Source organism: Pipistrellus kuhlii, unplaced genomic scaffold (assembly GCF_014108245.1).
Source record: "Pipistrellus kuhlii isolate mPipKuh1 unplaced genomic scaffold, mPipKuh1.p scaffold_m20_p_8, whole genome shotgun sequence".
Classification (NCBI taxonomy): domain Eukaryota; kingdom Metazoa; phylum Chordata; class Mammalia; order Chiroptera; family Vespertilionidae; genus Pipistrellus; species Pipistrellus kuhlii.
This window is the reverse complement of record NW_023425584.1, coordinates 20728912-20745344: the sequence shown is the minus strand read 5'-3', so window position 1 is coordinate 20745344 and position 16433 is coordinate 20728912. Positions and strand designations below refer to the sequence as shown.

The window sequence follows — 16433 nt, the reverse complement described above, 5'->3', positions numbered from 1 at the left end:
GAACACTATGAATTCTAAGTGCTTGCCCTGACTCAGTTTCACAAGGAGAGGGATGGGTTGACAAGATGACTAGATTCTGCTTCAGGGGGCCAGGGGCCACCTGCACATTTACCAACTCCCATCTTTTCATTTGTCTGGATTCAAGCCCTGATGTGCTTGGCCTTACTGAGATTCCCTAGTCACTGCTTCCTCCTCTTGCTATGACCCTGTATGCATCAACCCAGAGGGAAGGCGTTGGGAAACACTTAGTAAGGGGCAAAGGGATTGGTAGGGTCTCCACTGGGATGAGAGCTCATCATTGGTACCATTTCACATCTGCACAATGGAAAATGGGATGGGAACCCAATCCACTCTCTATGCCTGTGGCTGAAGCACCTTGATGGGAGTTCAGGAACCAAGGGCCCGCTGAGCAGAGAACACTGCCTCAGAGAGGTGGCATGGATTTCCAATCTTACCAGGTTACAGCCCTGCAATGTGTTCCCAGCTAGAAAAGTAAGAGCTTTGCATCATCAGTGTAGATAAAGACTAATTATAAATACCTTCCATTGTTATATATTAGGACAAGCCAGTTTTCCAAAAATTAAAGGATGCCTAAGTCCTTACCATGATTGTTAGTATTAAAATCAGACCTGCTTTTTGACATTAAAAACTAAAAGTTTTTATCCTACGTTGTGGAACTAGTCTCATTTGGATGTGTGACAACCAGGGCTCATGGCTAAGAATTTTAGAAAACACTGACTGTTGCATTTTTCTGTCTCATATTCCTGGAATCATTTCCTCCTAACAGCTTCCTCCCTTATCTGAGTGGAGCATAGAGTCTGAGCAGGTTTTGAAGAACAGAACCTCCTGCTTATAACACTAGTTGCTGCAGCTGGCCACTATTCCTGTGCATCACAGTGACCTCTAGTGGATAAAGGAGGCATTGGAGCTTTGTGACCCAGCCTGCAGCCCTAACTGGCAGTGAATACTATTAATGGCTAACACACCTGGACAGGCAGCACTAGTTTGGGCTGAGATCAATGCCAGGAAAGGAAGAGATGTCGAACAGCAGAGCATGATTAAATTAATTTGGATAATTAATTAGTGGTTAGACTTCTTCTGATAGGAAAATTTTAACCAGAAGTGACTAGACATTAGATCATCATAGGTTGTCTAGTTTGAATGGATCGATAAATAACTATCCAGAAAGAATGAAACTACAGCTGGCAAGGCAAGTGTTGCTGATTTGGGCTGACGCAGTAACGCTAAAGCTTCAATTCTTCCAAAGCTGAATGAAAAGGCGTGAGAAGCACAGCGGGTTTGTTTCAGCACCCAGTAATCCTTGCATGGTGTCTACACAAAATCCTGTTTCCCACTCCATCTGCCCGTGATTACTGCTTCTGACAAGCTCTGCGTGTCTGCATCTGATAGTAAATATTGCTGTGAAATCTCCGAACTTCAGTTGTCTGTGTTGTTGTAAACAGGCAGTCCTTGGATGGGTAACACCTGGTTCTGTTCAGCTGTAGCATCTATAATGTAAATGTGCCTGCGTGATTAAAATGTCTTCAGCCACTGACCCTTCTTTGTCAGGTGTGTGTGTGTGTGTGTGTGTGTGTGTGTGTGTGTGTGTGTGTGAGATGATGGTTTTCTCTAGACCAGTGTCTAGAGAAACTCATTAGTCAACAGAGCCAAATATCAACAGTACAAAAATTGAAATTTCTTTTGAGAGCCAAATTTTTTAAACTTAAACTTCTTCTAACTCCACTTCTTCAAAATAGACTTGCCCAAGCCGTGGTATTTTGTGGAAGAGCCACACTCAAGGGGCCAAACAGCCGAAGGTGGTTCTCGAGCCGCAGTTTGCCAACCACTGCTCTAGAGGAAGGGTTGTGGTGCCCAACATCAACTGTTCTTACTTCCATTTCCTGCTATGAGGAAAGTCCTTTCCCAAGCAAACTGGTGATGGAGATGATATTTTATAAACTATCAGATGCAACACAATTTAATCCCCCATGTGTAAAACCTAAAAACCTGGCCCCTTTAGCATTCACACCTTCGGAAACACAAGCCAGAATTCCAGATATTGCCTTTCACTAGGACCATAAACCTATATAATAAAAGCCTAATATGCCAAGTGTCTGGTCAATCGTTAACCTAAGTGTAATATGCTAATGATATGCCAATGCCTCTGAACCACTTAGTATGATGTGCACTGACCACCAGGGGGCAGATGCTCCAACTGGTAGGTTAGCTTGCTGCTGGGGTCCAGATGATCAGGACTGAGCCATACGGGTCAGACAGGCCCTGGAGCCCTCCCACAGTCCCTCCCAGCCCTGGTCATGCACCGGTGGTGTCCCTTGGCCTGGCCTGTGCCCTCTCACAATCCAGGACCCCTTGGAGGATGTTGGAAAGCCAATTTCAGCCTGATCTCACAGGCCAGGCTGAGGGACACCACTGGTGCATGAATTTGTGTACCAGGCCTCTTGTCCATGAATAATAGCCTGTGCACCTTTTTGCCAGCACACTGCTTTTTTTCCCTTCAACATCATTTTCCTGCTCCATTCCATCTGCCAAAGCAGCAGGTGGGTATTTTAAGACCCATACCCTAGGATGGAAAGGGATTAGCAGCTCTGAACTCCTGCAGCTAGCAGCTACTTCTGCCTTAAGAAAAAATAGAGGGACAGTCACTGCCTCCCAGACCCAGATCTTGGCAGCCAGGCCAGCTGATTCCCTGGGATTGTCTTGTAAGAGAGGCTCCTATAAACCATGTGGGCTCTGAAATCCAGCATGCTAGGTGCCCTGCTGCCCAGGTCACATTCAATGGTCTATCATGTTCTCAGTTGCCATTGGAGTGCGGGGCAGGATCTAGGCCTGTTTCATTCGGAAGGGTGCCAGCCTTGAGTGACATCATTTTTCAGGTTGCTTTGGCCCTTTCATCCCCCACTTCCTGTTCATGATTAGTATTCCCTTTGTGTTGGCTTGAGGGTCCCAGAGCTGATTCCAGAAAGTTCTTTGAAATCAGAGGGATACTGTTAGTCCTATTCAGTGTTCTCATTCCCCACCTGGTCAATGTGACTCCGCCTAGGATACCTCCAGCCCACAGGCCTGTGCAAGTTAGTCAATGTGAGAATTACAAGGACATTAAAAAAACTAAAAACAAAACAAAACTGCTCCATCTCTTTGGATCCTTGTAACTTGAGTTCACTGTGAGCACTGACTGTGCCCTTAAACCCACGCTAGTCAGTTGCTGCCTGGTCAGGAGCAGGAAGCAATGTATCCCCAATCCTGAGTTTGAACCAGAAAATGGGACTATGGCCTAAAGCTTATTATTATTTCTTTTAATTCTCAAAGGTTTGTTTTAAATATTTTAGAGAAAAGGAGGAAGGGGTAAGGAGGGAGAGAGAGAGGGGGAGATAAGAGGAGAGAGATGAGAGAAATGTTGATCAGTTGCACCCCATACATGCTCCCACTGGGGATCAAACCCACAACCTAGGTATGTGCCCTGACTGGAATTGAACCGGTTACCTTTCTGTGCATGGAATAATGCTCCAACTGGCAAAGGCTGAGTCAAAGCTTATTAATCACCAGACCTTGAACCTCAAGCTGAAATAACTCTTTATGTGTAAAGAGTAACTTTTAGTATGGTTTCTGAGCTTCTGTGTTCCTGTACTGGCAGCATCAGTCTACCAAACCAAGAGGGGCTCCTCACACATAAAGGCAATTCATCAGAAATTAGCACCCAGATCTCCTCCCCTTCCTCCCCCACACTCCCACTGCTCCTCCAGTCCCATCCTAGTCACAATACTTTGCTGAGCACAGCATCCATGCCCTGCAGGCTTTAGACTAGTGATGGACCATCTGCTCTTTTGCCTGCCCAGTAGCCTTCCTCTCATCTCCTGATATTACAAATTAATATTCCTGGAGTAAGAGTCCACATGGTTCAGGTGGCTTAGGATTGGCCATGTGACCAGGTGTGACCCATCAGTGCCTGTCTCCTGGCCACAGTGACTAGTTTTCTGGTGAAAAAACAATTACAGTCAGTCTCTTTGGCTGGAGCTATCCAGGGAATCTCTGTCCTTCCCCTGAAATTACTAGCCAGATAAAATGAAAACCTAGAAATGCTGATGGCCAGGTTTGCTCCCATTTGCTTTCCTAAGAAGGCAAGCAGGACAAAGAGTCAAAAACAAAACAAACAAACAAAATACTTGTGCTCGTCTGGGCAGCACATAGACTAAAATTGGAACCACACAGAGATTAGTATGGCCCTCCTGTAAGAATGACATGCAAATCAGTGAAGCAGTCCATATGTTTTTAAAAGAAAAGAAACATTTTAGATCCAGCTTTGCTTAAGTCGACCCAAATCTACCCCTGATGTTTTCAGTTATAAACTTTTCAAAAAAAAAAAAAAAAAAAATTCTTGCATATACTAGCCTAACATTTGCAATGAAAAATGTTCTATGTAAATTGTAATTAGGTCCAGAAGTGTTTCCCCAAAAGGAATGTTAGATGTTAAGTAGATAAAAAATAGTTTGAGAGCCTTGAATTGGACAGATTTTGAAAGACAGGATTTCTAAGAACTTTGAATTTGATGACATACACATAAGTCTCTCAAAGGAGTGGACGTAGTTAATATTTTCTAACACTCATGAGATTCCTTGGGACCAGCTTGCTAAAGAATATACTTTCAACATGCTTAGTTTGCATTTTCTCTAATTGCAGGCCTTTACAAAGCAATGTTTTAAGGGAATGACACAACAAAGAACAAATAAAAAAAGGCATTTACACTAATACCAAATTTGATTTTATATATATAAAACTTAGTAATTTTATATATATAAAACTTAGTAATTCCCCCAAGTTTTAACAATAGTCATCAAACTTTTTAGCCAAATAAAAGCTCAACCTCAACTGAAAGACAGGTCCTCCCAAAGTTTTCTCTAAATAACTGTTTTCATCAGATCTGCCCCCTTACCATTTCAGTTTTATGGATTTTCTTAATTTGGGTCAATGTCATGTCACACACAGAAAAGACAGAACAACATCTGTGATTTTATAGTTATTTTAATAACCAGGTTTACATGAACAGTCACTTGATGAACTTTTTTTTTTTTTTCCCCTTAATCTCAGCTAAACTCAAAACACAGTTTTCTTCACGGTTCAAACCAAACAGCTCTTCACATTCCAGAGCCGCCTCATAGCTACCACAGATCACAGGGAGGTCACTGTCCGTCCACAGTCACCAGACACAGAACTGAACACCCGCACACCACTTTCCAAAGAGGGGACCGACCACGGATGCCGGCTGCCAGGACAGCTGGGGCTCCAGCTAGACTTTTCCAGGAGAGAAGGCCTGGGGTGCTTGTGTAACTCATCACCGTGTCGGGAAGGGTTACTCAGGGTGAGTGAAAGGCCAGGCTTAGGATGGAGGCCTTCAGAGCAGACGGTGACTCTCTGGGTGTCGTTACAAAGACAAAGGCCCAAGGATGACAGGACTTTGAAGAAAACCCATTTTCGAGATGGCTACAACCCCGCCAATTTCAGAAAATGTAGGAACAGAAGTTATCTCTGCTGGGGTGACTGAATTAACAGTTCCTCAAATACCTTTCAAGTACCCAAGATCGTAGCTCTCCCATACAGAACCCCAGTTGATTGCCATCTGGGTTTAGGGACAACTTGGGGAGGTCGGGGGTAGGGGAGCAGGCGGGGTATCCTTACGGGGGGGGCAGGCCAAGACAGGACACCGCAAAAGAAAGCCTGGGAGGAAGACAGAAGACCCAGCAAGCCCTCCCAGTGAATTCTGAGAGGGCCTGACTCACTGTGGTGATCTCTTCCTAAACCTGCGTGTACGGGGCTCTTTGATGTATCTTATGGAACAGGGCAGATTGGAATATAAAATTTAACTTAAGTAACAAGGAACCAGAAATCAAAGCCAACAGTGGAGTGTTCCTGGAATTCCCAGGAATTTCTATGCTTCGGAAGTTACTAATAGGCATGAAGAAAGGCAGGCTTTTCTAAGATTGTGTTGCCCAGCATGGAGGCATGAAGGGGCTGCTCCCCCAGCAGGGGAAGCTCATGGAGAACGAAAGGACTGGTTGAATGTTTCATTCAGAAGTCCCAAGTGCAGCCAACGGGGCCATGGAGTATTGATTTGCATGGCCAAGAGAGGTCAGGAAGGATGACTGGACTCGGGCTGGTAACAGCAGCTGATGGTACAGAAGTGCATGATCCTACTAGTTATGTATGTGTCTTTTCCTCCATCTGGTGACTGTGGCTGGTACTGCAACATATTCTAAGTCCCAGCCCAGCCAATGAGGTATATAGAACGTGCTTCTGATATAACAAGCTAGCCGCCAGTCTGCACAACTGCCCCTCCCAGTTTGAAACTTTGAGTTATAAACCACGAGCTATACCTTCCCCTTCACTTACACTTCCTTAAAATAAAGGCACCATGAAAAAGCCTTAAAGATGGCAAGGTTCCTTCTTTTAAGAGGAAATCCTCTTTTTTTTTTTTTTTTTTTTTTTTATAACTGTAAGAGAAATGAGCTTAGTTAGGGGGAATCTTCCTTGGCTATTTATTTCCACCCGCCTCTCCAGCCATGCATTCTCTTCTACTTAAAACCGGAGTTAGGTTTCTCCCCAACACCTGGGAGGTGTTTGAGGCCTCTCTTCAAGGGTCCGTGCACACAGGGTTATGAGTTCTACCAGCTGGATCCCAGCACAGAGGTCAGATCGCAGGTGAAATACATTTTCCCCCCTGCCCAGGGGCCCCTTAGTCCTACAATCTCGTCTGGTTCAGAGAACTTGTTCTGAAGTTGAGTTGGGATGGGGGAGGACATTCAGCTCTGGCAGACAAGGAAGGTGCCAGGGCTCCCTGCCAGCTTCCTTTACTCATGGGCCACATGCCACTGCCACCCACTTGGGAGACGTGGTACCGAACAAGAGCTCCCCCCAAGGCTATGCTGATGGCAGGGGAGACAGAAGGCCTAGGACTGAGCCCCAGAACCACGCTCTGTGTCCGTAGCTAGTTTCCCAAAGTCCTGCCTGCCTCCCACACAAGCTCGGATGGAGTTAAGGAACACCTAAGAAAATCAACTGTCAACGACAGCAGCAACCCGATTCACCTTTGGCTGTGCCGGGGTCCAGGGAGACCAGGAGAATCAAACACTCACCCCTGGCAGGACCAGCCCTTCACACAAGACGCCAGGGGCAGGCGGCCCTCCTCAGTTTGAAAAGACCGGCGTGAAGGTGACCTCCAACTCCCGTTCACAGAGAGGAGCTGTGTAAGCGAGGCCGCCCCGCCCCAGGGCCCGTGCGTGCTCCCAGCTGCTGCCTCTTAACAGCACCAAAGAGGCCAGAAGGGCAAGACTCGAGAAGGTTCTCTCCTCCCTCCTCTCCTCCTCTTCTTCCCGGCCAGGAAAAGAGAAGCATTGGAAAGCAGCTCTGAGAAAGAGGCCCGGTCAAGCACTGGCACGACCAAGGGGAAGCCATAGCCGGGTTTTGGTGTTTTAATAAAATGCTCAAACACATGAAATCTACTAAGAGAGGACGTGACAAAATCTGCAACCTGAAGACCCCACCTGCCTTTCCCACTGCCCCCGGGCCCTCAGGGGCCACCCTCCAAGGAAATAAATGTACTTCGTTAACACAATACACAAGACCCCTATATTCACCCACCCACCCTCCTCCCCCCCATGTTCCCCCTCCCCCAGCCCTCGGAGCTCCCTACTCTGCTCGGGCTCCCACCACCCACTCACCCCAAATAACTGTGTCCCTCCTGTTCAGTCTCCAGACATCCAGCTTTGTCTGTCCCCTTGTCTTAAGATGCAGCACTACACACGCTCTCAACACTAGATAGCAGACCCCTTACCTTAGTGGCCTGTCTGATTGCATGCATGTAAATGGGGGAGAGGGGTCAACCAAATCAAGGCTAGGCATAAACAAAGCAATATTCGTAAAGCTAGGCAAGCGAGCGTAACATTGGAGAAACATAAGGCTTGAGGCTTATTGATTCTTTAGGTCGTAACGGTTTGGATTCGCTCTCCTTCTTAAATATCAGGTGTACCAAGTTGGCTTCAAATCAATCTCTTCTTGCTTCTGCCCCTCTCTCTGGGGAGGGGTTGCTTAACTCAGGGAAGTGATGTTGGAACGGCCTCCAGGGGGCGCCACGATGCGCTTGCTGGCCGAGCGGATCCCTTCATCCACTTGGGTGCCTGCATGGGCAACACATTCCCAGGGAGAGAAATCGGGAGGGGGAGGGCGTGGACAAAAGAGAAATGGGATTAATGTTAAGAGTCTAAGCTGTTAGGTGCCTTCTGTCCTCTTCACCCAGGAATCTTCCATTTTCATTTGGGCGGTCTTCCAGACTTTTCATACTCGCCCTTTTGAAGCCCACCCTCTGCTGGGGAAAGCCAGGTTTACATCTGGATTTCATCCTACCCCCTCCCTCCCCCCCGAATCATAACAATGGTAATAAAGGCAACGATGGGAATGTTATGAGAAATAGCTGCTCCATTCACGTGACAAGCAACGTTTTAAGTGTTTCTCTGTTTTACTCAACTCTCCTCACAATCTTTCCAGAAATGGACTATTATCACAGGAAACACCAGTGAGTCTCTCTGTCCATTCAGAAGGAGCCAGGGAGCAACAGGAAGGGGCAGAAACACTGGCTAAGATCTCAGCAAAGAGCATGCTGTGACCTCTGGCCATGTCACCTGAGAGCTTTCAGCCCTTTCCTTTGTCTTCCTCCCTGATCTATGTCCCCCTTACTCTTTTCTCCCCATAGCCTGCTGCTCCCCTGCTTACCCCCTCTCCTGCCCTCAGTTTTCTCTTTAAACATCTCTGTCCTTTCTTAAAAAAAAAAAATATATATTACTTTATTGATTTTTTACAGAGAGGAGGGGAGAGGGATATAAAGTTAGAAACATCGACCAGCTGCCTCCTGCACACCTCCTACTGGGGATGTGCCCACAACCAAGGTACATGCCCTTGACCGGAATCAAATCTGGGACCCTTGAGTCCGCAGGCCGACGCTCTATCCACTGAGCCAAACAGGTTAGGGCGTCTGTCCCTTCTTGTTATCCTGCTTCCCTCACATTTAAATTGTTCGTCATAGAGATGCTAACCTACATTTATTTTTTCGCAATTTAAGAGGACTGGTTGTGGAGGAATTGAATCATTATTTCGTATTTATATCAGGCAGTTCTTAAAGAACAGGTAAGATTTCTGATATGGCTGCCCAAGGTAAGAGTCCAATCAGCAGCGGCTGCTGCTAGCTTGATTACTAGTACGAGGAAAGGCGAAATAAAAATCCTGGGTCGGAAGAAGCTATTGCAATTTGAGCATAAAAAGGATCTGAGCTCTCTTTTCACCTGGGCACATTGCACTGCTCTCACAGTCTAACGTAGAAAATCACTATAAATTCACCACCCATTCTCCCCCACCAGGTGTGAGCTCAGAGCAGAAATGGTGTCATTTAAGTCTGACCTTGAGCCTGACTGAGCCTCATCTTGCTTTCTTGGCAGGACTTATTTATTGATTCAGCACAAACCATCCTTCTTGCCCAGCAACCTGTCCCCTAGAAGGTGGTCTGGGTTGGCTCTAAGGACCACTGTTAGCTATGAGTCCCCTCCCCCCTTCTCTCCTCCCTCTCTCACTAATGATCACCATCAACTTTTCCAACTCACCTGACAGGCTAAATCCCGACTGGTGGAGGTTCCTCACGGGCGGGGTTGGCCGAGTGGGGGAGCCCCGGGTGGAGCCTGCGGGGGTGCCCCCCTTGGGCGTGGTGGTCAGGTCAAACACCGGGCCGTCATACATGCCCCTTGGGACGGCGTGCAGGTCTGCCATCTGCGGCAGAGAAAGCATGTCACCATCTGTTCCTGTAACAGCTAAGGGTCTGTTCTAGGCGGCACAAACATATCAGTGCATTAAGTGTGTGCAGTGGGAACCAAGAGAAAAATGTTATTTGAAGGAGAGGAGGAGTATAAAATTAAGGGGGGTGTATGATAGAATGCTGATGAAAAAGGTAGGTGAAAGGTTCTCTAAGAGTGACCTTTGATCTTAAGGATCCAAGAAGCTTGTATGAACTCTGGTTAAGGGAGGGAGGAGGCTGGGGGTACAGAGGTGTGGTGTGGAGGGTAGTGTTCCCAGCAGAGGAAACGGTTGGCGGAAACATGAAATGGAAGAATCACCTGTTCGGCCATAGCAGAGCAGGTGGGAAGAGTGGTTCAAACTCCAGGCTCCCAGGGCTGGTCTAACCCTGCCGTGTGGAGCCCTCACTTACCTAAAAGTGACTTGAGACTCTAGGGGGTAGGGTGGGGAGCTGAAAAGACAGAGTTATGGGCCTTACCCCTAGATCCACCAGGGATGCTCTGCTTGTAATGTGTAAGTAGGTAGGTAGGTAGGTAGATGGATAGATATATGTGTATATATGTCTGTCTGTCTAGCTAGCTATTAAATCAGAAATATAAGATTTTATTTGATGCATAGAACCAGCTAGAAGAATTATAAACATGTGCCCCCATGGACCAGCCCTGGACAGAATGGGACAGGAATAGGGGTGGATTCCTGGTTCTTGTTGTAAGCGTTAGAGAGTTAAATTATTAAATATATATAATTTAGAATTATAACAATTGTAAATTATTTTAAAGAAAAGCACTATGAAATGGGGGAAAATCATTTGAAAAAACCTTTCTTTGACCAAAATGTTTGAAGACCCCTTTCTGTGTGCACTAAATCAGAGCGCATGTCCCCGGAAGAGACGGACACTGTGCATCTCTTTGGTGAGGTCTGAGTGCAGCGTCCCCTCCCGATCCAGGGTTACTGTCCCCATGGTGCCTGGACAGGACTCAGCCCCTCCCACCTCACCAGGCTCCCGGCCTCCTCACCTTCCTCCGGGCTTTGATGCGCTTGTACACGTAGTCGGAGAAGGGGCTGCAGGGGGTGAAGCGTCCGGCCCCCTGGGTCACGTGCAGGCTGCCGTCCTCCAGCATGATCTTGCCCTGGCAGATGACCACCAGGGGAGCCCCGCGCAGCTCCATGCCTTCAAAGATGTTGTACTCTGCAGCCTGGGGGCAGGGCAGGGGCACCGCCATGCATACGGGCATGGGAGGGGGAGAAAGGCAATGTGGTCCTCATGTGCTTTTGACCCTGCCTTCGGGGGGCTAGGACTGGCCAGGTAAGCCAGGAAAAGCCTACAACGCATCCACAAGGGCTCAGTGGTAGAGGAGATAGAAGCTCTCCAAATATAAGCTGCAATTCCTAGTAAAGAGAAGCACCCAGTCCTTACTAAGTTCCCCATGGAGGAAGTAAATTTTGTCACTATCAGTGTCCAAGGAGAAGCTGGATAAGTATCAGGGAAACTGTACTTGGGTGGCCTTGAATTGGTGGGTAGGTAGGTGGATCACATGACCCTTAGGCCCCTGCTAGCTTGAAATGAAATGTGATAGGACACAATGTTTGACAAAGGCCATTCCCACCAACCAATGGGATTTCTCCCTACCTCCTTCATTTATTCAACTAGTGCAAGGCATCACTGCACAGTGGTTAAGGGCATCCATTCAGAGCCAGGTTGTCTGGGTTTGAATTCTAGCTTCATTTTCTTGGGGCCTAAATTATTTAATCCCTCAGCACCTCCATTTCCTTATCTACAAAATGAAGATAATGACAGTGCCTGCCCATGGAAGACTGCTGGGGAGACTGAATGGATGACAAGCACAGTGCCTGAAACACAGGCGCTGAAAAACTATGAGCTATTTTTACTTTATTAGCAAGTATTAAGCCCCTGTCCACAAGGTACTGGGAATTACCTTCCACCTGAAAACTCCTTCTGATGATGTCATCAATGCTGGTCACACACACACACACACACACACACACACACACACCCTGCCCTCATTCTTTTTCCTTCTAGGCACAAGGCACCACTCCATTTCCTGCCCTCCCGGAGGAAACTGTGGCTACAGGACTGGCTTTGCCCAATGCAGCATGACAGGAAGTGACATGTTGAGAGTGACATGTTGGGAAAGCTTTTGGAGACACATGTGGAGATGACATCTCTATGGGCCTCCATCTCCCAGTGACTATGGTAGGCAGAGCCCTTCTGCTGACTCATGTTAGAAGGCGGGAATGAGAACTAAACTGCTGAGATTGGAAGTCACTGAGAACTCGGGACGGTTTGTTATTGGAACACATCCTGGTCTAACTACCCTGGCACACCACATGCACACATCTCTCCCGACCAATTCCCTGCATGCATTCCCCGCCCGACCCACGCCTGCCGGCTCCAGCCTCACCGATTGGTGGTTCTTGGCAGAGACTATCTTTACGGCATCTGGATCCCAGATCACCAGGTCGCTGTCGGAACCCACAGATATTCTTCCCTTGCGGGGGTACAGGTTGAAGATCTTTGCAGCATTTGTGCTCGTCACAGCCACAAACTGGTTTTCATCCATTTTCCCTGTGGCCTATGGAAATATATATCTGTATTTTATTGTCAATGCAGGGCTTCTAAGCTCAGAGCAGGGTGATCACAAATGCCCCAAAATAAAAACAGGAGCCTTTAACGTTGTGAGGTCAGAACCACACCCAGCAAGCTTCCAGAACCGGCTGGGCTGTCAGGGTAGCCAGGCAAAGCGATTAAGCACAAGGCTCAAGAGGGAAGTTACTGCTCCTGGAGTATGTCCTTCTTTTCTCTGGTTATGTGCGTACATTTACTTACTTTTACCCCTTGTAATTCCAATAGGTTGTAGAGTGTTCACACTAAAAACAAAGTGACGATGAGCCCATTTTTTAAATCTGTGTTTGTATTTGCACACACATAGGGTAATTATGGAAGAACCTCACCCAAATGATAACAGTGGATATCCCTGAGGAGTGGAATTTATGAGTAATTTTTGTTTTCTTTCATGAATGTGATTTTTCCCCCCAGTGGTTTCCAAGTATTCTTTATCAAGAAGGTACTATGTTGGTAATTTTTAAACAATTAAAATTTTAACAATTCTAGATAGTGCCAAGATAAACACTCACAAACACATAACAATGTAAAAAAAAAAAAATCTAAGTATGTAAGAGAAGGGACAAAACTATTTATCCTTTCTCTCTTCTCAAAACAAAAGGCCCAGGTATGAAAAAAAGAATTTAGCTTAAAATCTAGCTTCCTGGTAGCCAAAAAGACAGGGGAAACTTGGTGGATTACACTGTATAGAAAAATGAGGCATCAGATGATACACACCCTATTGGGCTCTGAAATGAGTGTCTCTAGAATTTTTAAAACAGAACAGAGGGACATGACTAATGTAAAATATTCATCACGAATTTTACCAAAATCTTTGAGAGCACTTTCATTTGCATGGCTACTCTTTTGGCAGCGTAGATAATGTTCACAAGGCAAATAAAACCAGGCCCTTTTGCCAGAAGACAGGGACGCATGGTCTGGCCACTCTCCCGTGACCGGATCCTTACCACAGCCTTGTCCCAGATGACAGACATCCGCTCCTCCACTCCATTGGTGCCTTCAGGAATGGCCGTGAAGTTGTCCTTCCCGATCGCTTTCTGGGCGGTGCTGAAGGTGCAGTGGGCACTGCCAGAGAGCTGCAGGTCCCCGCTGGCAGAGGAGGAAAGCTCCGTGTGAATGGGACAGGTGGCCCAGAGTCAAGGGTCTAGGGTCAGTGTTTGGCACACCATGACCTGAGTTTGAAACCCTCCTTCTACCTCTTGCCAACTATGTGAACTTGGGTGAATGTCTTCCCCACCCTGGGACTTGGTTACCCCATGTATGAGGGGGTGGGATTAGATCATCTCTTGTGTAACAAGACAGAGGGGACCCAAAGGAGGGAAGGGCCTGATCTGCAGGGAGAAGCAGCAAACAAGTCCCCTATAATTTGCGGCTAGGTGGTCATCATGACCAGCTGTGCAAATTTCGGCAAATAATTTAGTCCCTCTGACCCTCAGCTGGTTAATCTATAAAATGGTTATGAAAGTCCCTCGCTCATCAAGTTATAAGGGACAATGAGATCATGTGTGTGGTCTCACCCTAGAGCCTGGCACACAAAACACATGAATTGCTGTCACCATTAGAAGTGGGTAATTACTGTAGTATTTTTACAAGTGCAATGGGGACGAGCCTGTTGTCTGCCCTCCAGATTGCAGGGGAATTCTCAACGTCTTTCCTCACTGCAGACCCAAGTCCAGCTGCTGGATGGGCTGCCCTAGGCCTCATCCCACCTGCCCAGGGATGTTTGCATGCAACGCCAGCTGCTTGCCATTCTGCACCAACCTGGCCAGCAAGGAGTTGATGTAGTCAGGAGTGGTTGGGTCAGGACTCAGAGGTGGGGATGTCACAAACGCAGCTGCCTTGGCCCAGTTCTTGCTCCAGTAATGGGTTCCATCTGTACCAAGGCTGGCAGTGATGGGCTCTCCAAACACCACGTTTCCTACGAAGGGTAGGCAAAGGGTTTGCATAAGGTACTGCTATCTGGGCAAGTCTTAGATAATCATAACTTCTTTGCTTTCTCAAGGCTGTGGCTCTGGAATCAGACAGGTCCAGGTTCAAGTCCACATACCCACCTTTTCTAAGCCTCTGCTTTACTAGCTAAGTGGGAAGGGGTGAGGGGGAAGCATTCCTTAGATTATAAGAAGCCACTGCTCGCAAGATACAGTATTAATTCTCAAAATTTTGAGGCAAATTAAAATGGAAAGCAAAAGAAAAATAAATATAATTGATTATAAGATTCACCCCCATTTCAGAAATATTAAAATGTGACATGGCCGGCGTGATTCAGTGGTTAAGAATCAACCTATGAACCAGGAGGCCATGGTTTGACTCCCAGTCAGGGCACATGCCAAGGTTGGGGGCTCAATCCCCAGAGTGGGACATGCAAGAGGCATCCAATCAATGATTCTCTCTCATCACTGATGTTTCTTTCTTTTTTTTTTTTTAAATATACTTTTATTGATTTTTTTACAGAGAGGATGGGACAGGGTTAGAGAGCTAGAAACGTCGATGAGAGAGAAACATCAACCAGCTGCCTCTTGCACACCCCTCACCAGGGATGTGCCCGCAACCAATGTACATGCCCTTGACCGGAATCAAACCTGGGACCTTACAGTCTGCAGACCGACGCTCTACCACTGAGCCAAACCGGTTTCGGCTCATCATTGATGTTTTTCTCTCTCTCTCTTCCTTCTTCTCTGAAATATATGTATTAAAATGTAGAATAGGTCCATCCTGCAATTGATGAAACTAAATAATGTCTACTTCCCAGGCTTGTGAAAATAAAAGGATTTGGCATGAACAAAATGTCTGCCACAAAGGATATGCCCAATAAATCTCATTTCTTTTTTCTTTTTTTAAATATATTTTATTGATTTTCTTACAGAGAGGAAGGGAGAGAGTTAGAGAGCTTGAAACATTGATGAGAGAGAAACATCGACCAGCTGCCTCTTGCACACCCCCTACCGGGAATGTGCCCGCAACCAAGGTACATGCCCTTGACTGGAATCGAACCTGGGACCTTTCAGTCCACAGACTGACGCTCTACCACTAAGCCAAACCGGTTTTGGCTCAATCTCATTTCTTTATATCTCCTCCTCCTTCCCACTGTAGGGCTCCAAAGCCCCAAATGTGCCCAAGTCACTGGGAATGGCTAGATCCTGCTGCTCCAAGGACATGTATTGGTTCCACAAAGTAAAACGCACCCCATGAATTAGAGGCTCTCATGATCTTTCCCATCATGTCTATTACTCCCTAACCCAAGGCAAGGAATGATTTGCTCAAGGACCCCCCAATAATGTGGGGTACATCAAAGATGAGGCTCGCTTCTTAGTCCCTATGTCTGGAATTAGGGACTTAACTACAAATCAAGGAGAAGAAGGATACTGGGAAATACACTGATCTAAGCTCCTGTCCGACTTCTTAAAGAAAGGATGATGATATAGAAGGCAAATGCAGAAGGCAAATACAGAAGGTGGATTGGTACCAAGATTCTCTGAGCCAGGATCCTGGGCTAGAGATAGCCTGCATTGCCCTGGACTACTTTAGCTTTGGTTCTTCATCTTCATCATCTACATCAGGTTCCCCACAAGGTTGAAGTTCAGCAAGGCTCTAATGGCCAGGATTATAAATTGGTGTTTGCCTTGCTCCAACTGTTATCAGTTGATTTTGTTTGACTGAAATTCTGCATTAGAAAGAATTCTAATAATGCTTCTGGTTTCACCAGAAAAGACTCAGGATCGATTAGTGATGTCTGCCTGGACAAAAGAAGGAAGCAATGGCAACGATTCATACAGGAGTAGGCAAAAGTAGGTTTACAGTCATGAATAATATGCTTTTATGTTACTAAAGCTACTGTGGTAATCATAAGCTGCGTGTCTTTGTCCACAGGAGAAACTGTAAATCTACTTTTGCCAACCCCTGTATCTGACATCCCAGCTCTTTGGGATGACAGTAAAAAAGGATC

General features: G+C 46.6%; 1 protein-coding gene and 1 non-coding gene across 3 annotated transcripts in view; one reads left to right on the top strand and one right to left on the bottom strand.

Moving 5' to 3' along the window:
- The first annotated feature begins 4183 nt into the window (after window positions 1-4183).
- Window positions 4184-4287, top strand: LOC118711916. Its single transcript, XR_004985872.1, has one exon. It is a non-coding gene; the product is annotated as a U6 spliceosomal RNA (small nuclear RNA).
- A 734-nt stretch (window positions 4288-5021) lies between these two features.
- Window positions 5022-16433, bottom strand: part of DPYSL3 (dihydropyrimidinase like 3) — a 107415-nt gene continuing 96003 nt past the window's right edge. For both annotated transcript variants that reach the window (XM_036423557.1, XM_036423558.2), the window contains exons 9-14: window positions 14252-14408; window positions 13438-13579; window positions 12270-12440; window positions 10863-11042; window positions 9660-9822; window positions 5022-8186 (exon numbers count right to left, since the gene is read on the bottom strand). In XM_036423557.1, coding sequence (XP_036279450.1) covers window positions 8098-8186; window positions 9660-9822; window positions 10863-11042; window positions 12270-12440; window positions 13438-13579; window positions 14252-14408 — 902 coding nt within the window. In that variant the 3' untranslated portion in view covers window positions 5022-8097. The remainder of the gene's footprint in view (window positions 8187-9659; window positions 9823-10862; window positions 11043-12269; window positions 12441-13437; window positions 13580-14251; window positions 14409-16433) is intronic.